Source organism: Nomascus leucogenys, chromosome 1a, assembly GCF_006542625.1.
Source record: "Nomascus leucogenys isolate Asia chromosome 1a, Asia_NLE_v1, whole genome shotgun sequence".
Taxonomy (NCBI): Eukaryota; Metazoa; Chordata; class Mammalia; order Primates; family Hylobatidae; genus Nomascus; species Nomascus leucogenys.
In genome coordinates, this window is record NC_044381.1 from 94,115,116 (window position 1) to 94,136,876 (window position 21,761).

At 39.0% G+C, this 21,761-nt stretch overlaps 1 protein-coding gene across 1 annotated transcript in view; it reads left to right on the top strand.

Moving 5' to 3' along the window:
- SRP54 (signal recognition particle 54) overlaps positions 1 to 21,761 on the top strand; it is a 43,847-nt gene that overhangs the window by 16,336 nt on the left and 5,750 nt on the right. The window contains exons 5-14 of the mRNA XM_030813389.1: positions 5,549 to 5,653; positions 6,708 to 6,774; positions 6,855 to 6,912; positions 9,963 to 10,113; positions 11,816 to 11,964; positions 12,272 to 12,372; positions 13,240 to 13,326; positions 17,168 to 17,241; positions 17,437 to 17,545; positions 21,408 to 21,578. Coding sequence (XP_030669249.1) covers positions 5,549 to 5,653; positions 6,708 to 6,774; positions 6,855 to 6,912; positions 9,963 to 10,113; positions 11,816 to 11,964; positions 12,272 to 12,372; positions 13,240 to 13,326; positions 17,168 to 17,241; positions 17,437 to 17,545; positions 21,408 to 21,578 — 1,072 coding nt within the window. The remainder of the gene's footprint in view (positions 1 to 5,548; positions 5,654 to 6,707; positions 6,775 to 6,854; positions 6,913 to 9,962; positions 10,114 to 11,815; positions 11,965 to 12,271; positions 12,373 to 13,239; positions 13,327 to 17,167; positions 17,242 to 17,436; positions 17,546 to 21,407; positions 21,579 to 21,761) is intronic.

Below are 21,761 nucleotides of genomic sequence, written 5' to 3' on the forward strand. Positions count from 1 at the left end.
GATTATGAGCAATTTTGAATTAGTGAAAGTTTTATTTTCAAGTAGTAAATATAGCCGGTTGCCCTGCCTCACCTTATTGCTGATCATGCAAATTATGGTGAAAATCTTAGAGCTTAAAAAATATATATTGGCTCAGTTGTAGAAGAAAAAAAGAAAAGAGCTGTTAAAAAAATTATTTTAGTCCAGGCATGGTGGCTCATGCCTGTAATCACAGTGCTTTGGGAGGCGGAGGTGGGAGGATTGCTTGAGGCCAGGAGTTTGAGACCAACCAGGGCAATGTAGTGAGAACCAGTCTCTACAAAAAAAAAAAAAAAAAAAATCGATAAAATTAGCTGGTGCAAGCCAGGCGCAGTGGCTCACATCTGTAATCCCAGCACTTTGGGAGGCTGAGATGGGTAACCACCTGAGGTCAGGCGTTGGAGACCAGCCTGGCGAACATGGTGTAACCCCGTCTCCACTAAAAATACAAAAATTAGCCGGGCATGGTGGTGCACATCTGTAGTTCCAGCTACTCCGGAGGATGAGGCAGGAGTATTGCTTGAGCCCAGGAGTTCGGGGTGCAGTGAGCCGTGATTATGCCACTGCACTCCCGACTGGGGGAGAGGGTGAGACCCTGTCTTTAAAAAAAACAAAAAAAATTTTTTAGAGCAATAGATGCCCACTAGTTCTACAATCCTTTCTCCGCCCCATTGTTTGAATATTTTCTTTCTTTTTTTTTTTTTTTTTTTTTTTTTGAGTCTCCCTCTGTCACTCAGGCTGAAGTGCAATGGCATGATCTCTGCTCACTGCAACCTCTGTCTGCCGGGTTCAAGCAATTTTCCTGCCTCGGCCTCCCAAGTAGCTGAGATTACAGGTGTGTGCCACCATGCCCAGCTAATTTTTTTTGTTTTGTTTTGTTTTGTTTTTTTGTATTTTTAGTTGAGATGGGGTTTCACCATGTTGGCCAAGATGGTCTCTATCTCTTGACCTAGTGATCTGCCTGCCTTAGCCTCCCAAAGTGCTGGGATTACAACCATGAGCCACTGTGCCCGGCCTCTCTTTTTTTTTTTTTTTTTTTTTTTTTTTTAAAGAGACAGTCTGACTCTGTTACCCAGGCTGGAGTGCAGTGGTGCAATCATGGCTCACTGTAGCCTCAACCTCCTGGGCTCAAACAATCCTCCTGCCTCAGCGCCCCCCAACTGGGACTACAGGTACGTGCCACCACGCCTAGCTAGTTTTTGCATTTTTTGTAGAGACAAGGTTTTGCCATGTTGCCCTAGCTGGTCTTGATCTCCTGACCTCAAGTGATCCACCTGCCTTGGCCTCCCAAAGTGTTAGGATTACACATGTCAGCCACTGTGCCTGGCCAGAAATTTTTATTGTTAGGGGCTCATAACTGTAGGCAATTCTGGAGCATCAAGTGCTTTATTAAGAAGCATTTATTGAGTACCTACTTTATTTCAGGAAGTATGCCAAATGCTGCTGATAGCAGAAATAAATGACTGGTCGTTATACTCAGATGCTTATGGTCTAGAGCAATGGTGTACAAAGCAAGGTCAAAATTATTTTCATAATACTAAGACATTATTTGACTTTTGTACTATGTTGACATTTGCACTGAAAACAATGGTAGGTAAAACTCCCTGGTATGAATCAAGGCAGTGGCACCAGACGATACTAGTAGTTTCTGGACTCTTTATTTATTTATTGATTTTTGAAGACAGAGTCCCTGTCATTCAAACTAGAGTGCAGTGGCGTGATCAGAGCTCACTGCGGCCTCAAATTCCTGGGCTCAAGCGATCTTCTCTCCTCAGCTTCCAGAGAAGCTAGGACTACAGGCATGCATCACCATTTTTTTTTGTTTGTTTGGTTTTTTTTTGTTGTTTTTTTGGGTTTTTTTTGAGACAGGGTCTTACTCTGTTGCCCAGGCTAGAGTGCAGTGGTGTGATCATGGCTTGCTGCAGCCTCATCCTCCCTGGGCTCAGGTGATCCCTACACCTGAGCCTCCCTAGTAGCTGGGACTACTACTCTTTGAGCCCAGGAGTTTGAGACCAGCCTGGGCAACATGGTGAAACCCCAGCACTACAAAAAATACAAAAATTAGCTGGGAACGGTGGCTTACACCTGTAAACTGAGTTAGTCGGGAGGGTAAGGTGGGAGAATCGCTTGAATCCGGGAGGTAGAGGTTGCAGTGAGCTGAGATCATGCCACTGCACTCCAGCCTGGGCGACAGAGCGAGACCTGTCTCAAAGAAAAAAACAAAGCCTCCAGGCGTGGTGGCGCACGCCTGTAATCCCAGTACTTTGGCAGGCTGAGGCAGGTGGATCACCTGAGTTCAGGAGTTTGAGACCAGCCTGACCAACATGGTGAAACCCTGTCTCCACTAAATAAAAAAAAAAAAAATTGGCCGTGTCTAGTGGCACATGCCTGTAATCCCAGCTACTTGGGAGGCTGAGGCAGGAGAATGGCTTGAACCTGGGAGGCAGAGGTTGCAGTGAGCTGAGATCACACCATTGCACCCAGCCTAGGCCACAAGGGCGAAACTCCATCTAAAATAAAAATAAAAAGGACTTGTATCTATCATCTGTCTCTATCATGAGTTTGACAGTATCCCACTAACTTTTCTGATGAGGGTCAGTATTGATATTAATAAAGTTTTTTGATTATGTATAGTGAAATGTGTCAATAACGAGAGATCTGCCTCACTCAGTGAACCAATGTTTTGTGAATAGCTAGTGCGTGATGTTACAAGGTCATGTACCAGTATAAGATTCATTTAAAATGCAAGATGGAATCACAGATTTTAATGTAACAGAGTATAAAAGTTTATATGGTTTCAGATTCTACATTGTAGCTAACCTTTACAAACTACCATGATTATAAAGAAGCGCTGAGACCAAGGAGTTGAAAACTGCTGTTCTCGATGGTGGGAAGAAGAGAAGACAAATTTATAAAATTATTTAGTAAAACATATATGTTCCAAATAATGGGTCCATAGAGAGCTGGGAGATTTTGCCATGACATGTAGAAAATGGAGGTGAATGTGGAACAGCATCAGTGTACTGAAAGGATCTATGAGGAAGGGAAATGGATTTATGTTTAAGACAGATTTTGCCTATTTCAAAAGTTTGCCTTAGGGTAGGCTGATGCCTAGGAAAGGTATAAGAAAATGTGTTTTCCTCTCTTCTCTACCTCATGGCTTTCCTCGAAATTCAGGTATAATATGGATTATGTAATTTTTATGGATGGCTTGGCAGACTGTCTCTCAAAGGTTTAGACTTCGTAGACCACGTGATTTCTATTGCAACTACTCAGCTCTGCTGTTGTGGCACAAAAGCAGTAAATGGGTCAGGCACAGTGGCTTACACGTGTAATCTCAGCACTTCAGGAGGCCAAGGCTGGAGGATTGCATGAGGCCAAGAGTTCAAAACCAGTCTGGGCAACATAGCAATACTCTGTCTCTACAAACCAATACTAAAATTAGCCAGATATCATGGCATACGCCTGTAGTTCCAGCTACTCAGGAGGCTGAGATGGTAGGATCGCTTGAGTCCAAGAGTTCGAGACTGCAGTAAGCCATGATTGTACCAGTGCACTCTAGCCTGGGTGACAGAGTAAGACCCTGTCTCAAAAAAACAAAAAAAGTGGTAAATGAATGGGCATGACTGTATTAGATTGAAATTTTTTTCAGTGTAATAACTAGAAATGTAACAACTTTACAGCTTGCTGCCCAGGCCGGAGTACAGTGGCCTGATAATAGCTCATTGCAGTCTCAAACTCCTGGGCTCAAGCAGTCTTCCTGCCTCAGCCTCCTTGATTAGCTGGGACCACAGGTGCATGCCACCACACCTGACCAATTCTTTAAATTAGTAGAGACAAGATCTTGCTATGCTGCCCAAGCTGGTCTCAAACTCCTGGTCTCAATGAATCCTCCTCCTTTGTCCCCCCAGAAAGGGCCGGGATTATAGGCATGAGTCGCCACACCCAGCCTCCATTGAAACTTTATTTTCACATAGTTTACCAACCCCTGATCTAGGACATTAACTATTATGGATTTATTATTACATCATACATTTCAAGCTCCAAACAACTGACTCCCAAGTGAATTATTTTTTAAATGTCCCATGCTTTTTTTTTTTTGTTTCTGAGACAGAGTCTCGCTCTGTCGCCCAGGCTGGAGTGCAGTGGTGCGATCTCGGCTCACTGCAAGCTCCACCATCCGGGTTCACGCCATTCTCCTGCCTCAGCCTCCAGAGTAGCTGGGACTACAGGCGCCTGCCACCATGCCTGGCTAATTTTTTGTATTTTTAGCAGAGATGGGGTTTCACCGTGTTAGCCAGGATGGTCTCGATCTCCTGACCTTGTGATCTGCCCGCCTCTGCCTCCCAAAGTGCTGGGATTACAGGCATGAGCCACCACGCCCGGCCCTAAATGTCCCATGCTTTTTTAATTTGGAGGCTGTCCCTATATGAACCTCAGTTTTCTACTGACTGTCATTTTAAAGTTGATGATTTTTTTTTACTAGCCCTCTAAATGTAGTAACTTTACAGTAAATATTTGGCATTGGAGAATTTACAGTTTGACCTGGAAAATCTTTCACATATAATCTGTAATTTTGTTAAGTAAATATTTGTCAAATTGAATATGGACATTAGCACTCTCGAGTATGGCATCCACTAGCCACATGTGGTTATTGAGCATTTGCAATGTGGCTAGTCCAAACTGAGATGTGTTTTACATATAAAATACACACCAGATTTTCAGACTTGGTATGGGAAAAGAAATGTAAAATGTCTCATTAATTTTTATATAGATTACATATGAAAATGATAATTTTTTAGATGTATTGGGGTAGATATTAAAATTAGTATCATCTGTTTTTACTTTTTAAATGTCAGTACTGGAAATTTTAAAATTCATGTGTAGCCTTCACATACAGTTTTGTATTACATTTCTGTAGTGCTGATGTAGATTCCTCCTGTGGCTTAAATTTGGTTTCACATTTTATGCTCCAGCTTGTTCTAAAAAACTTTGTGAGATCTTTACCTCTGAATTGGTTTGGAGTATAGACTTGATTATGACTTCTTAAATTTATGTTCTTAAATTTTACTCTGTCTATACAAAGGGGAATAATTGTATTATAATAGCTTATGGTAGCTTTTACATGAAAATGTCCTTATTTACATACTTTAAAAGTTGTGGCAGCACGGTGGCTCACGCCTGAAATCTCAGCACTCTGAGGCTGAGACAGAAGGATTGCTTAAACCCAGAAGTTGGAGACCAGCCTGGGCAACATGGCAAGACCCTGACTCTACAAAAAAAATTTTTTTAAATTAACTAAATGTGGTGGCATGTGCCTGTAGTCCCAGTTACTTGGGAAGCTTAAGTGGGAGCATCATTTGAGCCCAGGAGATCGAGGCTGCAGTGAGCTCTGATTATGCCACTGCACTCCAGCCTGGGTGACAGAGTGTGACCCTGTCTCAAAAAAGGAAAAAAAAGTTGTGGGGAAGGGGTTTTGAATTTAAATGTATGTTACCCTGATTTTTTTTTAATTTTTTTTTGTATTTAGCTTGTAGACCCTGGAGTTAAGGCATGGACACCCACTAAAGGAAAACAAAATGTGATTATGTTTGTTGGATTGCAAGGGAGTGGTAAAACAACAACATGTTCAAAGGTAAATTGAACTTAATTTAAAAAGAAGTCATATGGAAGATAGGTTTGTATAAATCAAGTTTCGTATTTAATATAAAAATATAAAGCCTGGCTTTATAATATTGAAATATATATCTTATTATAATTAATTAGAATACATTTATATATTATAAATAACATGTTATTTATATTTTATTAAAATATACTTAAAATATATTTGTTGTGATATATTAAAATATATTTATAATATATTAAAATATCTTATAAAGCCAGGCTTTATAATACTGTTGCTTTATAATTTTCTGTTACTTGATGTATGTTTTAAAATAGTTTTTTGTAGGATAAGAGGAGAGATCCTCATAGTTTCTTATGATTTCTTTTTTGTAAGAAGATAGACATCTGTAACTATGCAATTTCTTTTATTAAAAAAAGACCATTCCTATCCTTTCAGGCAGTGAGTGTATGATTTTTGGAGAAAAGAACATGGAGTTTACTTTATCCTCTATGGCTCAGGACTCCTTTTTCAGGTTCCCACCCAGCATACTATAGATCTTCATTTTGTATATCCTTATGCAATATTTTTTTAGACTGAGGCTTACTTTGTTGCCCAAGCTAGAGTGCAGTGGCACGTGAACATAGCTTACTGTAGCCTTGACCGCTTTATGCTAATTTTTAATTCAGTTTACCACTCCTTTCTCCCGAATTGGGTGTCTCAACAATATTACGGGATTTTTGCACAAGCTTCATATATATGTTACAGTTTGAGAGGGAAAAAGAGAAAAGGATGATTTTTAGATCGTTTTGTTGTTGTTTTTAATTAAAAATAATAGTTAACATTTTTTACTATAATCATTTGCTACTTTATCATCTTATATTTGAATGCTACTGCATGACAATTAGAATATAAAACTTTGTAGGAAATTTGCCACATTCAAAAATCTTTAATAATATTTTCAGGAGAATTATAAGCAGTTTTATTTTACTCCTTAGGTAAATAATAAGGAAAAACAGAAGAAATTGTATGTATAATTTGTTATATTTTATGATATTATATTTTTAAATCTTTTCTCACCCAGCTAGCGTATTATTACCAGAGGAAAGGTTGGAAGACGTGTTTAATATGTGCAGACACATTCAGAGCAGGTAATGTCTTGAAATTTGAAAATTGTTGTATATAATTTTTATTTTCAAGTTTGAGGATTCATGAACTCTTTATCTTCTAGGGGCTTTTGACCAACTAAAACAGAATGCTACCAAAGCAAGAATTCCATTTTATGGAAGGTAGGTTCCTGTTTTTTATTTTAACATTTATATGCCTCTTCTTGTCTGTCAGCCTTTTTTTTTTTTTTTTTTTTTTTTTGTGAGACAGAGTCTCCCTCTGTCACCGAGGCTGGAGTGCAATGGTGCAATCCTGGCTCACTGCAACCACCACCTCCTCGGCTCAAGCGATTCTCCTGTCTCAGCTTCCTGAGTAACTGGGATTACAGGTGCCCACCACCACGCCCGTCTAAATTTTTGTATTTTTAGTAGAGACAGGGTTTTGCCAGGCTGGTCTCGAACTCCTGACCTCAGGTGATCCACCTGCCTCGGCCTCCCAAGGTGCTGGGATTACAGGCATGAGCCACCACGCCTGACCATGCCCTGCTAATTTTTTTTAAAACTTTTTATGAAGACCCTGTCTTACAAAAAATCCTATGTTGCCCAGGCTGGTCCCAAGCTCCTGGACTCAAATGATCCTCCCACCCCAGCTTCCCAAAGGGCTGAGATTACAGGCTTGAGCCACTGTACGCAGCCACACACATATTCTTATTAAGTGTATTTCTACCTGAGTTTTTGGTGGTGGTTCTTAATTTAGGGGAAAAGCTTTTTTTGTAACATTATGTGTCTTTATTTGATAGTAGTGATCTGCATATAAAAAGTTGCCACTAGGCCGGGCGCGGTGGCTAACGCTTGTAATCCCAGCACTTTGGGAGGCCGAGGCGGGTGGATCACGAGGTCAGGAGATCGAGACCACGGTGAAACCCCGTCTCTACTAAAAATACAAAAAAATTAGCTGGGCGTGGTGGCGGGCGCCTGTAGTCCCATCTACTCGGAGAGGCTGAGGCAGGAGAATGGCGTGAACCCGGGAGGCGGAGCTTGCAGTGAGCCGAGATTGCACCACTGCACTCCAGCCTGGGCGACAGAGCGAGACTCCGTCTCAAAAAAAAAAAAAAAAAAAAGTTGCCACTAATCAGAAGAGTGCAAATTAAAATAACTCATTTCTTGATTTTCAAGCTGACAAAGATTGTATTGGGGATTGTGAAAATGTAGTGAAATAGGGATGAGATTAAACTTTTATGGAAGAGATTTGCCTCATAAAAGCAAAAAGCCTTAAATGGTCATACCATTTGTTCCAAATTCAACTTATAAGAGTGTGTCATAACATAGTGTCAAAGAAGAAACATTTACGTACCAATTATATTGGCTGTATTTTTAATATCAAGAAATTGGAAACACTGCAATGCACAGTGGCTCATATCTGTAATCCCAGCACTTTGGGAGGCTGAGGTGGGAGGATCGCTTGAGCCCAGAAGTTGGACACCAGCCTGAGCAATATAGCAAGACCTCATCTCTACAAAAAATAAATTTAAAAAATTTTCAGGCTGGGCGCAGCACGTTGGGAGGCTGAGGCAGGCGGATTATGAGGTCAGGAGTTTGAAACCCGCCTGGCCAACACAGTGAAACCCTGTCTCTACTAAAAATACAGAAATTATCTGGGCGTGGTAGTGGGTGCCTGTAATCCCAGCTACTTGGGAGGCTGAGGCAGAAGAATCGCTTGAATCTGGGAGGCGAAGATTGCAGTGAGCTGAGATCGTGCCACTACACTTCGGCCTGGGTGACAGAGCTAGACACCGTTTAAAAAAAAAAAAAATTTTTTTAGACTGGGCACAGTGGCTCACACCTGTAAACCCCGTACTTTGGGAGGCTTAGGCAGGTGGATCACCTGAGGTCGGGAGTTCAAGACCAGCCTGACCAACATGGAGAAAGCCCGTTTCTACTAAAAATACAAAATTAGCTGGACGTGGTGGCGCGTGCCTGTAATGCCAGCTACTCAGGAGGCTGAGGCAGGAGAATCGCTTGAACCCAGGAGGCAGAGGTTGTGGTGAGCTGAGATTGCATCATTGCACTCCACCCTGGGCAACAAGAGCGAAACTAATAAATAAATAAATAATAAATAAATAAATTTATAAATAAATAAATAAATTTATAAATTTATAAATAAATAAATAAATTTATAAATTTATAGATAAATAAATAAATTTAAAAAAGAAATTGGAGGCCAGGCATGATGGCTCATGCATGTGATCCCAGCATTTTGGGAGGCCAAGGCAGGCATATCATGAGGTCAGAAGTTTGAGACCAGCCTGACCAACATGATGAAACCCCGTCTTTACCGAAAATACAAAAATTAGCCAGGCCTGGTGGCAGACACCTGTAATCCTAGCTACTTGGGAGGCTGAGGCACGAGAATCCGTTGAACCCAGGAGGCAGAAGTGGCAGTGAGCCGAGATCGCACCACTGCACTCCAGCCTGGGCGACAGAGTGAAACTTTGTCTCAAAAATAAATAAATACATAAAAATTAAAAAAAAAACTGGAAAAATGTCAAATGTCTAATAGTAGGGTGTTATTTAATAAATGATACAGCCATCTGATAGAATGCTGTATAACCTCAAGGTTATGTTTTACAGAAATATTTTTTCTTTTTTCCCCGTGTTATTTTTAAAGAGACGTGGTCTTGCTCTGTTGCCCAAGTTGGAGTGCAGTTGTGTGATCATAAGCTCACTGCAGTCTCGAACTCATGGACTCAAGTGGTCCTCCTACCTCAGTCTCCCAAGTGGCTGGGACTATAGGCGCATTCCACTATGCCAGCTAAATTTTTTTTTGTAGAGATGGAATCTCACTATATTGCTCAGGCTTGTTACAAGAATATCTACTGGTTTTATAAAATGCTTCCAAATGGATGTTAAATGGAAAAATGTGTGAAACACTGTGAGCATGAGTTCAATTGTTAAAGAAGGTATAAAAAATAAATTTGAAGGAGACACAATTCATTCAAAAAAAGACATGCAGTAGAATCATACTGGGTTTTGGAATTGGAAAATTGGATAATGCTTCATGCTTTTTTAGAAGTAGATTCTGTATTTAATACTTTATAGATTTTCTTCTTCTAAATTGAAATTGGGGTCATTTTGGCTTTTTCAAAATAGATTATAGGTAAATTAACAATTTCCGAATTAGTAGTATTTGGAAGTTTTGTCGTTTTGTTAAATCATTTGTCCATGTTATATAGTTATACAGAAATGGATCCTGTCATCATTGCTTCTGAAGGAGTAGAGAAATTTAAAAATGAAAATTTTGAAATTATTATTGTTGATACAAGTGGCCGCCACAAACAAGAAGACTCTTTGTTTGAAGAAATGCTTCAAGTTGCTAATGCTATAGTAAGTAGCTTTCAGTGTAACACTATTATTAGGACTTTGGTTAATTTAATTATAAAACCAGGTTGAGTATGTGACCAATATAAATTATTCTTTGCCTGTGAGGCAGATCCCAAGTAATTTATTTTTGTTTTGGGCACCTATATCTATGTGGTAGGGACTTAATTTCATTATTTTTGCTCTCCATTAAATATAAAATTTTCATAAGTATGAAAAAATAATTTCCTTTCTCACTTAATCATCCTATTAGTATGCATAAGAAAACGTTTAAAAATTAGTAATTAGGCTGGGTGTGGTGGTTCACATCTATAATCCCAGCACTTTGGGAGGCCGAGGCGGACGGATCATAAGATCAGGAGTTCGAGATCAGCCTGGCCAACATGGTGAAACCCTGTCTCTACTAAAAATACAAAAATTATCTGGGCGTGGTGGCGGGTGCCTGTAATCCCAGCTACCTGGGAGCTGAGGCAGGAGAATCGCTTGAACCCGGGAGGCAAAGGTTGCAGTGAGCCAAGATCGCACCATTGCACTCCAGCCTGGGCAACAAGAGCAAAACTCCATCTCAAAAAAAAAAAAAAAAAAAAAAAAAAATTAGTAATTAGCCTTTAGTGTCTGTTGAATTTCCTTTTTAAAAATTCAGTTGGAAATACTTAGATTTTTAAATACATTAAAAAATATTAATTATCATTTTGTGTCTCTTTAAAAGTGTGATGGAAACAATTTGGGGGAGGAGAAGCAGTTTATAGATATCTGCAGCGTGTATTATTAGGAACCCACGTCTTGACATTGGAGTGTTAGCAGTAATTCTTTGGTTTGTGGTTAATGCTAATAAGTTTCTTTTCAGTTATGTTGTTATTTTGACCAAGTTGAGCAGATCTAAGGGAAATAGCCTCAAGTGTATTTTACCCATTTTCAGGATACACTCTTCTACTTTGATTTGCCTTTGTACTTTTTTTGCCTAGATTGCCATTCTTTCAAATCTTTGCATAACCTTTTCCTCTTTATTCAGGCCTCAGCTCAAACATTAGGTCCAGAGAGGCCTTCCCTGACTACCTTACTAGAAAATGCTCCCATACTTCAAAACTGATACTCTCTATCCCATTTTCGTTGTTACACATCTGAAATGTTTATCTGTTATATATGTCCTCTGACTAGAATGCAGGTTTGTTAGGACAAATATTTTCTCATTTACCTTTTTGTTCTCAGGACCTAGATGGTACCTGGTAATACATAGTACTTCAACAAATATTTATGGATTGAATAATTATTTATAGTGTAAATATTGTGGGTTTTTTTTTTTTTTTGAGATGGAGTTTCCACTCTTGTCGCCCAGGCTGGAGTGCAGTGGCATGATCTCAACTGACTGCAACCTCTGCCTCCCGGGTTCAAGTGATTCTCCTGCCTGAGCCTCTCAAGTAGCTGGGATTACAGGCGCTCGCCACCATGCCTGGCTAATTTTTGTATGCTAATTTTTGTATTTTTGGTAGCGACAGGGTTTCACCATGTTGGCCAGGCTGGTCTTGAACTCCGTCTCAGATGATCCACCCGGCTCGGCCTCCCAAAGTGCTGGGATTACAGGCATGAGCCGCTGCGCCTGGCTCTAAATATTGTTTTATAGCTTCTAATGATGACATTTGCTTAGGAGCAATAAAAATCTTTTCTAAAGTATCTTTTCTAAAGTATCTTTTCTATTTAAACTTTCTAGCAACCTGATAACATTGTTTATGTGATGGATGCCTCCATTGGGCAGGCTTGTGAAGCCCAGGCTAAGGCTTTTAAAGATAAAGTAGATGTAGCCTCAGTAATAGTGACAAAACTTGATGGCCATGCAAAAGGAGGTGGTGCGCTCAGTGCGTAAGTATCATTGATACTGTTGTCCTCTGTCTTGGGATTATATGGGGAAGGATCTGTGTTTATAGCTTTCATATTGATCATTTAAAATATGTTTCAATAGTGAGCCTAATATGGTTTATAAAGGAAGTTTAAATAGAAACAATTTTGGAGCCTGTCTGATATAGTTCTATTATAACTTGTGAAATGAAACTTGAGTTTTGTACCTTTGTCTAATTAGCTTTGGAGGTGGATTCACTTCGAATTTCAGATCTGCTGGAAATTTGTGGGGTTCTTTTGAGTTTATTTTATATTTTCTTTTTTTTTCCAGAGTCGCTGCCACAAAAAGTCCGATTATTTTCATTGGTACAGGGGAACATATAGATGACTTTGAACCTTTCAAAACACAGCCTTTTATTAGCAAACTTCTTGGTATGTACAGTGGTGGGGATATAGAAAAATCTCCAAGAAATACGATGTATCTTTAGGACAAAATAGGGTTTTAATTTTGTCCTCACTAATTTAAGCACATCATTTCTTTCTATGACTTACTTTTCTTACCTGTAAAATAGAGATAATGGTTATCTGCTTTCTGTTGTGAATGTGTTAAAATGAGGTATCTAGTAGAAAGTTCTTTGGAAAAGTTTTAGAGCACAGTACAAAAACAAGTGGTTTTAATAATAGCCGATGTAAGGGCAATAATACTTTGGCAATGTCTCTGTCTCAAGGTGGTATAGTTAAGAGAGCATGGAATTTGGAGTTAAACCCTGGGCTGCAGTCCTTGCTTTGCCACTTGTTTGTTGCCACTTAACTTTTTTTTTTCTTTTTTTTTTTTTTTTTTTTTTTTTGAGACAGAGTTTTGCTCTTGTCACCCAGGCTGCAGTGCAATGGCAGGATCTCGGTTCACTGCAACTTCAGCCTCCTGGGTTCAAGCGATTTTCCTGCCTTAGCCTCCCAAGTAGTTGGGATTACAGGCATGCACCACCAGGTGCAGCTAATTTTTTTTATTTTTAGTAGAGACGGGTTTTCACCATGTTGGCCAGGCTAGTCCCGAACTCCTGACCTCAGGTGATCCACCCACCTTGGCCTCCCAAAGTGCTGGGATTACAGGCATGAACCACTGCTCCTGGCCATGCCACTTAACTTTCTTAGCTTCGGTTTTCTCATTTGTGTAGTGTAGTAAGAATACCTAACCTATTATAATAACCTCACAAGGTTATTATGTATGTGAATGTGTTCTGTATAATGTAAAGCAGGGTATAGTATTAGTTGTTAATTTTTCTTTTTTGCATCTTTTAGGTATGGGCGACATTGAAGGACTGATAGATAAAGTCAACGAGTTGAAGTTGGATGACAATGAAGCACTTATAGAGAAGTTGAAACATGGTATATAAGTGACAAAAAAGCACTTCATCTCAGATTTCTTCCATTGATTTTTTTATAAAGTTACTATTAAGTTATTTGAAATGTAGTATCTGTTAGAGTCAGATCTTCTACTGCTTATTATTTTAGATGATTTATATGCAAATCATTTAAAATCTCAGGTAGCCGAGCAGTTACAGAATTCAGTGTTTTTATTTTCTTTATTATAATAAAATTAAGATTAAAATCAAGGCTTTCACTAAGTTCCTTGAAGTTTTTCTGTTTTTTAAAACGGAGTCTCACTCTGTTACCCAGGCTGGAGTGCAGTGGTGCAATCTTGGCTCACCGCAAACTCCGTCTCCTGGGTTCAAGTGATTCTCCTGCCTCAGCCTCCCGAGTAGCTGGGATTACAGGCACGTACCACCAGGCCCGGCTAATTTTTGTATTTTTAGTAGAGATGGGGTTTCGCCATGTTGGCCAGGCTGGTCTTGAACTGCTGACCTCAGGTAATCCACCCACCTCGGCCTCCCAAAGTACTGAGATTACAGGTGTGAGCCACTGTGCTTGGCCGATTCCTTGAAGTTAAACAGGTTAAAAGTAAGTTAGAACACAAGGATGAAATTAAATATACCACATTTGCTTTACCCCACATGAAAGACCACTCCTGTAGAGAAGGATATTATTCTGATTAGGAGCTCAGGTTCTTAAATATAACATACCTGTTTTTGTATCTCTGATCTATTTTTTAGCTTTATAACTTTTTAAATTACTTAGCCTCAATTTTGTCATCTATAAAAAGTACATAATACTAACTACTTCATATGGTTGTGAAGATTGCATTCGCTGATGCATGTACAATGTCTGGCACATCATAAACACTCAATGTATATTATTCTCGACCATTCCAGTTGTTCTAAAAATAATCTTTAATTACCATAGTAACTGTTCTGCCTCTTTGCTTCTTCTCACTTATCTTACCAGATAATTGTGCCTTTACTTTTCTCTTAAATGCTGGTGTTTCTCAGGGATCATTTGAAGTCATCTTTCTCAGGAGCTTCAGACTCATGTATCTGTGTTTACTAGACCATTCTTGGGTGTTTCATAGAATCTCAAATTCAGCATATCCTTATTCCCATCCCAACCTCTCACCTTGTTGTCTTATCAATGAATATTAATATCATTTATATTGTTGCCAAAGTCAGAAACTTGGGTGTCATTATTTCTTCCTCACTCTGCCCACTCCTTTCTCCATCAGTTAACTAGTCCAAGTGTTTCCACCTCCTAAATATCTCCATTCCATCCCCTTCTCTGTAGCCGCCCTACAACTATGCTAGTTCATCTCTTTCCTAGATCTTCTTATTGTAAGTCTTTCAACAGATCTTTCATCTTCCTGTACTCTTCCCGTTTGATGTATTTTTTCGTACTACAGCCCAGAATAATCTTTCAAAACTGCAAATCTGATCCCATTACTGCTCTTCTTAAAATTCTTTAGTGGCTTTCTATTGCCCTTTTAAAGTTTTTAACTGATTTTACTATCTAGCTCACATCTTCCGTGTTGTATTTTAGCATTGTTGTTCTTAGTATTCTGTGTGTCAGCTATGCTGGACTTCTTTCAGTTTCTCAAATGTACATTCCTGTCTCTCACATCTGGGCTGTTGCCTTTGCCAGTCCCTCTGTCTCTCTTTTTACCTCTGCCATCATCTCCTCTGGCCAAGATGCCTAGCTGCTACTTACACTTCAGATTTCTCCGTAAATGTCCTTCTTTAGGGACATTTCACCTGAACCCTGGACTGAGTTGGAACCTTCTGACAGATGTTTCTATCACTTCCTACGATTAATTTTTATATTATTCACCACAATTATTTGATGTTTTTCCTGCTTGAAGGTGAAGGTAGAGGTCATAGCTGTGTTATTCATCTTTTATGTTCACAGTACCTAGCACAGCATCTGGCACATAGTAGGCCTTCAGCAACTATTGAATGAATGAATTTATCCTTTGTTGCCTGTTTCTTTGCCCCCTTTTTTCTTTTTTTTTTTTTTTTTTTTTTTTTGAGACGGAGTTTCACTCTTGTCGCCCAGGCTGGAGTGCACTGGCACAATCTCAGCTCAGTGCAACCTCCGCCTCCCAGTTTGAAGCAGTTCTCCTGCCGCAGCCTCCCCATTAGCTGGGACTACAGGTGTGCACTGCCACGCCCGGCTAATTTTTGTATTTTTAGTAGAAATGGGGTTTCACCGTGGTGGCCAGGCTGATCTCAAACTCCTGGCCTCAGGTGATCTGCCGCCTCGGCCTCCCAAAGTGCTGGGATTACAGGCGTGAGCCACCTTGCCTGGCCGCTCCTTCCTTTTTCTATCTGGAACAATCCTACCACTGTTTCTGCTACCACCAAGAAGCTGGGTGTATATTCCTACTCTGTTTCCTTTCTGACTCCTGACTCTCCTTAAGTCTCAACATTTTTGTTTCTGTTCCTAATATTCTACTCATTCTGAGATCTCCAAGGGTCTCCTAATTTCCACATGTAGTGATCTTTCTTATTTTCCTTGGTTCCTAATATTTAAGTGTTTTCTGCCTTTTCTGTTTTCAGACTCTAAGTTCCGTGTCTGTAGATTTCTTATATTATCCTAGCTTTAATTATCACTTCTGTATAAATGGCCAAATATGTATTTCAACCTTAATCCTCTCTTCCACTGTTTAATTCTGCGTTTCTAGTTGCCTGCTGTAACATTTCTTTTAAGATATTGTACTGCCACTTCACATTCAGAATGCCTGAACCAAATACCTTTTCTCTTTTTATCTTTAGGACATAAATAGAAAATACTTTCTCTTTTGGCTTGTTCCATCCCTGTTTTTAAAGCTTAGATTGGTATACATACAATGAAATGCTCAAATCCTAAGGATACCTTTCTTTTTTTGACAAATGCACAGTAACCCACACCCAATCAAGAAACAGAACATTTCCATTACTCTTAAAGGTTTGCTTATGCCCTTTCCCAGTAATACTTCATATTATAGAAGTCCTGGGCTATGCATGGTGGCTCACACTGTAATCCCAGTGCTTTAGGAGGCCAAGGTGGGAGGATCATTTGAGGCCAGGAGTTTGAGACCAGCCTGGGCAACGTAGTAAGACCCATATCTCTTAGAAAAATCCAGTGGCATGCATCCATAGTCCTAACTACTCTGGAGATTGAGGCAGGGGGGTCACTTGAGCTCAAGAGTTTGAGGCTACCAGTGAGTTATGACTGTACCACTTCAATCCAGTCTCGGTGATAGAGCACAACCCTCTTAAAAAAATAAAGAAATTGTGAGTATATCCTTTTTTTCCAATGTTTTCTTTGACTAAGCATATTTTGATATTCATTCATGTAGTTGTACTTATCTGTAGTTTGTTCTTTTTATTGCTGAATAATATTTTTTCCACACTGTATCCATTTTCCTGTTCATAGATACCTAAGCTATTTAAGAAACTCCAATCTTCTAAAGTGTTTTGCTCTTCTATATTCTCACCAACATACGGGAGTTCTTTGTGGTCCACATCCTCTTTAACTTTTGATATTGTCAACCTTTAAAATTTTACTCATCCTAGTAGGTGTAGTTTATGTACCTTGTTTTCAGGTTCCTTGTGTGTTTGTATATGTGTCTTCTCAGATAGAATGTAAGCTTCTCTAGGATAGGACCTGTCTGTGACTGTGTATTCTCCCCAGCATTCATCTTGTCATCTTGCACATGGTAACTGCTTGGTGAATATTTATTGATTGTATATTTTATAAGTATGCTTCAAGATAAATTCATGATTAAGGAATAAATTAGTTTTGTTGAATGGAAATGTACATACTCTAATATATCCAAATTATTTACATTGTATTTCAGGTCAGTTTACGTTGCGAGACATGTATGAGCAATTTCAAAATATCATGAAAATGGGCCCCTTCAGTCAGATCTTGGTTAGTTATCCTTAAAAGTTTATACCTTCTTTTGTTTTCATTAAATTTTCTAAGAATAGATACACTTGCTTTAATTATTTTTACATTTGGGTAAAAATATATGTAAGACTTAGTGTCAGTATTAAACCTAATAGTTAAATGTGGACATTTTGAACTATTAAGCTACTATTGACTTTATGTTTAAATGTGTTTTAGGGGATGATCCCTGGTTTTGGAACAGATTTTATGAGCAAAGGAAATGAACAGGAGTCAATGGCAAGGCTAAAGAAATTAATGACAATAATGGATAGTATGAATGATCAAGGTAAGATGGCAGATTATTTTCCTCAGGTGACAATGTTCTGAGTATCAGTAAGATGAGAGTTTCACTGTATTCTTGTGGACAAGATGGGGAGAAATTTAGCCTGAAAGATTATTTTTAGGTAGATTTGTAATAGCTTGAAAGCTCTTACTCAAAGGGTTATGATTATTGGATTGCCTTCATCATTGAGAGAAATGTCTAGTACAATACTTCTCCAAATGAGTTACAAGGAAAGAACACTAGTTCTTCATGATGTTCATAGAGATAACTTAAAAGGAGAACTCTGAGTCAAATTTGGTGGAATGCTAGTTTTTAAAGAGTTAAATCTGGCTGGGTGAGGTGGCTCAGACCTGTAATCTTAGCACTTTGGCAGGCCAAGGTGGGAGGATTACTTGAGACCAGGAGTTTAAGACCAACCTGGCCAAACTAGCAAGACCCTGCCTGTATGAAAAAAAAAATTATTTACTGGAAGTCTCTTCATGGAGCTTTAATATTGCTAACATACATTGGGAAACTAAGAAATGGATAGCTTAAGCAATGCTTAGAAAATTCTTTCAGTCTGAAACATAAGAATTCAGTTTTCTCAGTATACTGCTCTGTTCCCCTGACCCTATAAAGGCATGCCTCAGAGATATTGTGGGTTTGGTTCTAGACCACTGCAGTAAAGGAAATATCATGCAATAAAGTGAGCCATACAGTTTTTTTGGTTTTCCGATGTATATAAAAGTTATGTTTACAAATACATATACTGTAGTCTATTAAGTGTGCAAGAGCATTATGTCTAAAAAACAATGTATATACCTTAATTTAAAAATAGTTGATTGTTGGCTGGGCGCAGTGGCTTACGACGCCTGTAATCCCAGCACTTTGGGAGGCTGAGGCGGGCGGATCACCTGAGGTCAGGAGTTTGACACCAGCCTGGCTAACATGGTAAAACCCCGTTTCTACTAAAAATACAAAAAAATTAGCCGGCCGTGGTGGCACACACCTATAATCCCAGCTACTTGGGAGGCCGAGGCAGGAGAATCGCTTGAACCCGGGAGGCGGAGGTTGCAGTGAGCCGAGATTGTGTCATTGCACTCCAGCCTGGGCGACAGAGTGAGACTGTCTCAAAAGAAAAAATAAAACAATATAGTTTATTGCTAAAAATGCTAATGATCATCTAAGCCTTTAGTGCATTATAATCTTTTTGCTGGTGGAGGGTCTTAGCTTGATGCTGATGACTGCTAACTGATTACAGTGATGGTTGCCAAAGGTCAAGGTGGCTGTGGCAATTTCTTAAAACACAAGAATGAAATTTGCCCCATTGATTGACTCTTCTTTTCACAAAAGATTTCTCTGTAGTATTCAATGCTGTTCGATAGCATTTTACCCACAGTAGAACGTCTTCCAAAATTGGAGTCAGTTCTGTCAAACTGCTGCTGCTGCTTTATCAACTAAGTTTATGTAATATTCTAACAATTTGAACAGTTTTTCATATCTGTGCTTTATCTACTATCTGATTTATTGTTTTTTTTTTGTAATCTCTTTTTCCTGAGCTCCAGGTTTTCATAGTAACCCAAATAAGACTGTCTTTTTCTTTTAAGCTTGTCTTTTTCCTCACTATCTTTAACACTGCAAAAATGTTTGCATGTAGAATTCATAATTGCAGCATATCTAAAGTATCCATTCTGTGCCAGGCACTGTCCTGAGCACTTTAAATATATTAATTCATTTTATCATCATAACAACTCCTATGGCATATTCAGTTATTATCTGCCTTTTTCGAATTAGGAAACTGGGATACAGGGAAGTTGAGTAATTTGCCCAGTATAGAACCTTTCCTGACTTCCTTCCCTCTTTGAATTAAGGCCCCTTCCTCTATTTGCTTAACTCTGTCATATTGCTTGCCACGATGTGCTGCTATTAGTTTATCTTCTTTCATTTGATTTGAGCTGTTGGAAGGAATATAATATATATTTTTCATAAATCTTTTATAAGGAAGATGTGACTTAAAAGCTGCATTTATGAAATGGATTTGGAGGTTTTGATCATGACTTTATTTTGAGATATTGTATCTTTGTTAGTATTGCATTGATAATTAGACTTCACCTGGATTTCAGTTCACTTCTAGACAATATACTTAGAGGGTATGTATAGACAAATTAAAAGATGTAGGAAATCAGGATGATAAATGGGGTTCTAAACCATGTTAGAAGAGTCAGAGTTGGATATTTGTCATCCAGTGAAAATTCACAGGAGACATGGTAGCTCTTACGCATTTGAAAGCTGGCCAGGTGCGGTGGCTCTCACCAGTAATCCCAGCATTTTGGGAGGCTGAGGTGGGTGGATCACTTAAGGTCAGGAGTTCGAGACCAGCCTGGGCAACATGGTGAAACCCTGTCCTTACTAAAAGTACAAAAAAAATTAGCTGGCTGTGGTGGCGTGTGCCTGTAGTCCCAGCTACTCGGGAGCCTGAGGTGGGAGAATCGCTTGAACCCTGGAGGTGGTAGTTGCAGTGAGCCAAGCTTTCACCACTGCACTCCAGCCTGAGTGACAGAGCAACACTCTGTCTCAAAAAAAAAAAGATTTTGAAAGTCTTATTTTTCATGCGTAGCAAGGAGACATATACGTGAATAGGAATGGAAGTGCCAGGTAAACGGATTTCAATTTAATATGTGTAAAGAAAAGATTTTTCCCTAAGTATAATAGAATGGCATAGACAGCCTTACATTAGATAGCAGGTCATCTCTCCTGGGGATATTAAGACCAAGGCTAGATAACCATTTATTTGGGGGATATTGCAGAGGGAATGCAGTCATAATGGACATTTTGACTAAAGTCCATCCCATTCCTGAGATTGCATGCAACTGAAGCTAGAAGAAATGCACCTGATATTCTAAGAGTGATCAGACAACTGCGGGAATTAATTCACTATATGCTACTGAGAGAATTAAAATACTAGTAGTAGTAATTACTTGATTATAGGAAATAATTTTTCTGTTGACTACGGATAGAACCTACCTCCTTCTGCTTGGTTATATAGTCTACATTTATGAATTTATGATTAATATTTAGGATAGAGCTAAGGTGAGCATTTGTGTTCATTTTTTAAATATACCGTGTACCTCTGGTGTTTGGAGGGCCTGGAGGGGGTAGACATATGAAGTATGGAAGTGGTGGACATGGGGTCTCAAAACATTCTATTAATAGTTTACTTAAACTGTAGGGAAAGTACATGTTTGTTTTATTGTTTTTATAGTAGAAAGTACATGTTTGTTTTACTGTTTTTATAGCTTATGAATACTATAAATGTTCTTTTGAATATATTCCGTATTTTCTCTTTTTTGAGATGGAGTCTCACTCTGTCGCCCAGGCTGGAGTGCAGTGGCGCAGTCTTGGCTCACTGCAACCTCTACGTCCCAGGTTCAAGCAATTCTTCTGCCTCAGCCTCCCGAGTAGCTGGGACTACAGGCGCATGCCACCATGCCCACTAATTTTTGTATTATTAGTAAAGACAGGGTTTCACCATATTGGCCAGGCTGGTGTCAAACTCCTGACCTCATGAGCCACCTGCCTTGGCCTCACAAAGTGCTGGGATTACAGGCATGAGCCACCACGCCCGGCCTCCGTGTTTAATTTTTAAAACTCAAAAGCAAACGTAGCAAATTATAACATTTGTTAAATCTGGGTGGTAATTTGACTATGTATTATGTCTGTTTTTCTATATGTAAGATATTTTGTAATATAAAAAGAGAAAAATGAGATACTTATCACTTTAAAAACATCTCCTAAGCTCTTTGAAGTTATATATTGCCCATTTGTACATAACTGCTTTGATGGTGAATGATAATTGTGTGTGAGAGTAATTGACCCTTGTCTACAGAACTAGACAGTACGGATGGTGCCAAAGTTTTTAGTAAACAACCAGGAAGAATCCAAAGAGTAGCAAGAGGATCGGGTGTATCAACAAGAGATGTTCAAGAACTTTTGACACAATATACCAAGTTTGCACAGATGGTAAAAAAGATGGGAGGTATCAAAGGACTTTTCAAAGGTAAGAAAAATAAGCTTGTTATTAGTTAACAGACGGAAAAGAAAGAAAGTTGAGAAAAAAGAGTACTGCCAGTATTGGAAAATTCACAGCTGAATTTCATGTTATTTTCAAGTACTTCCAGGATTTATGTGACCTGTGATTTATCTGTTTTCATATTCAAGGTAATATTAGTATTTAAAAAAA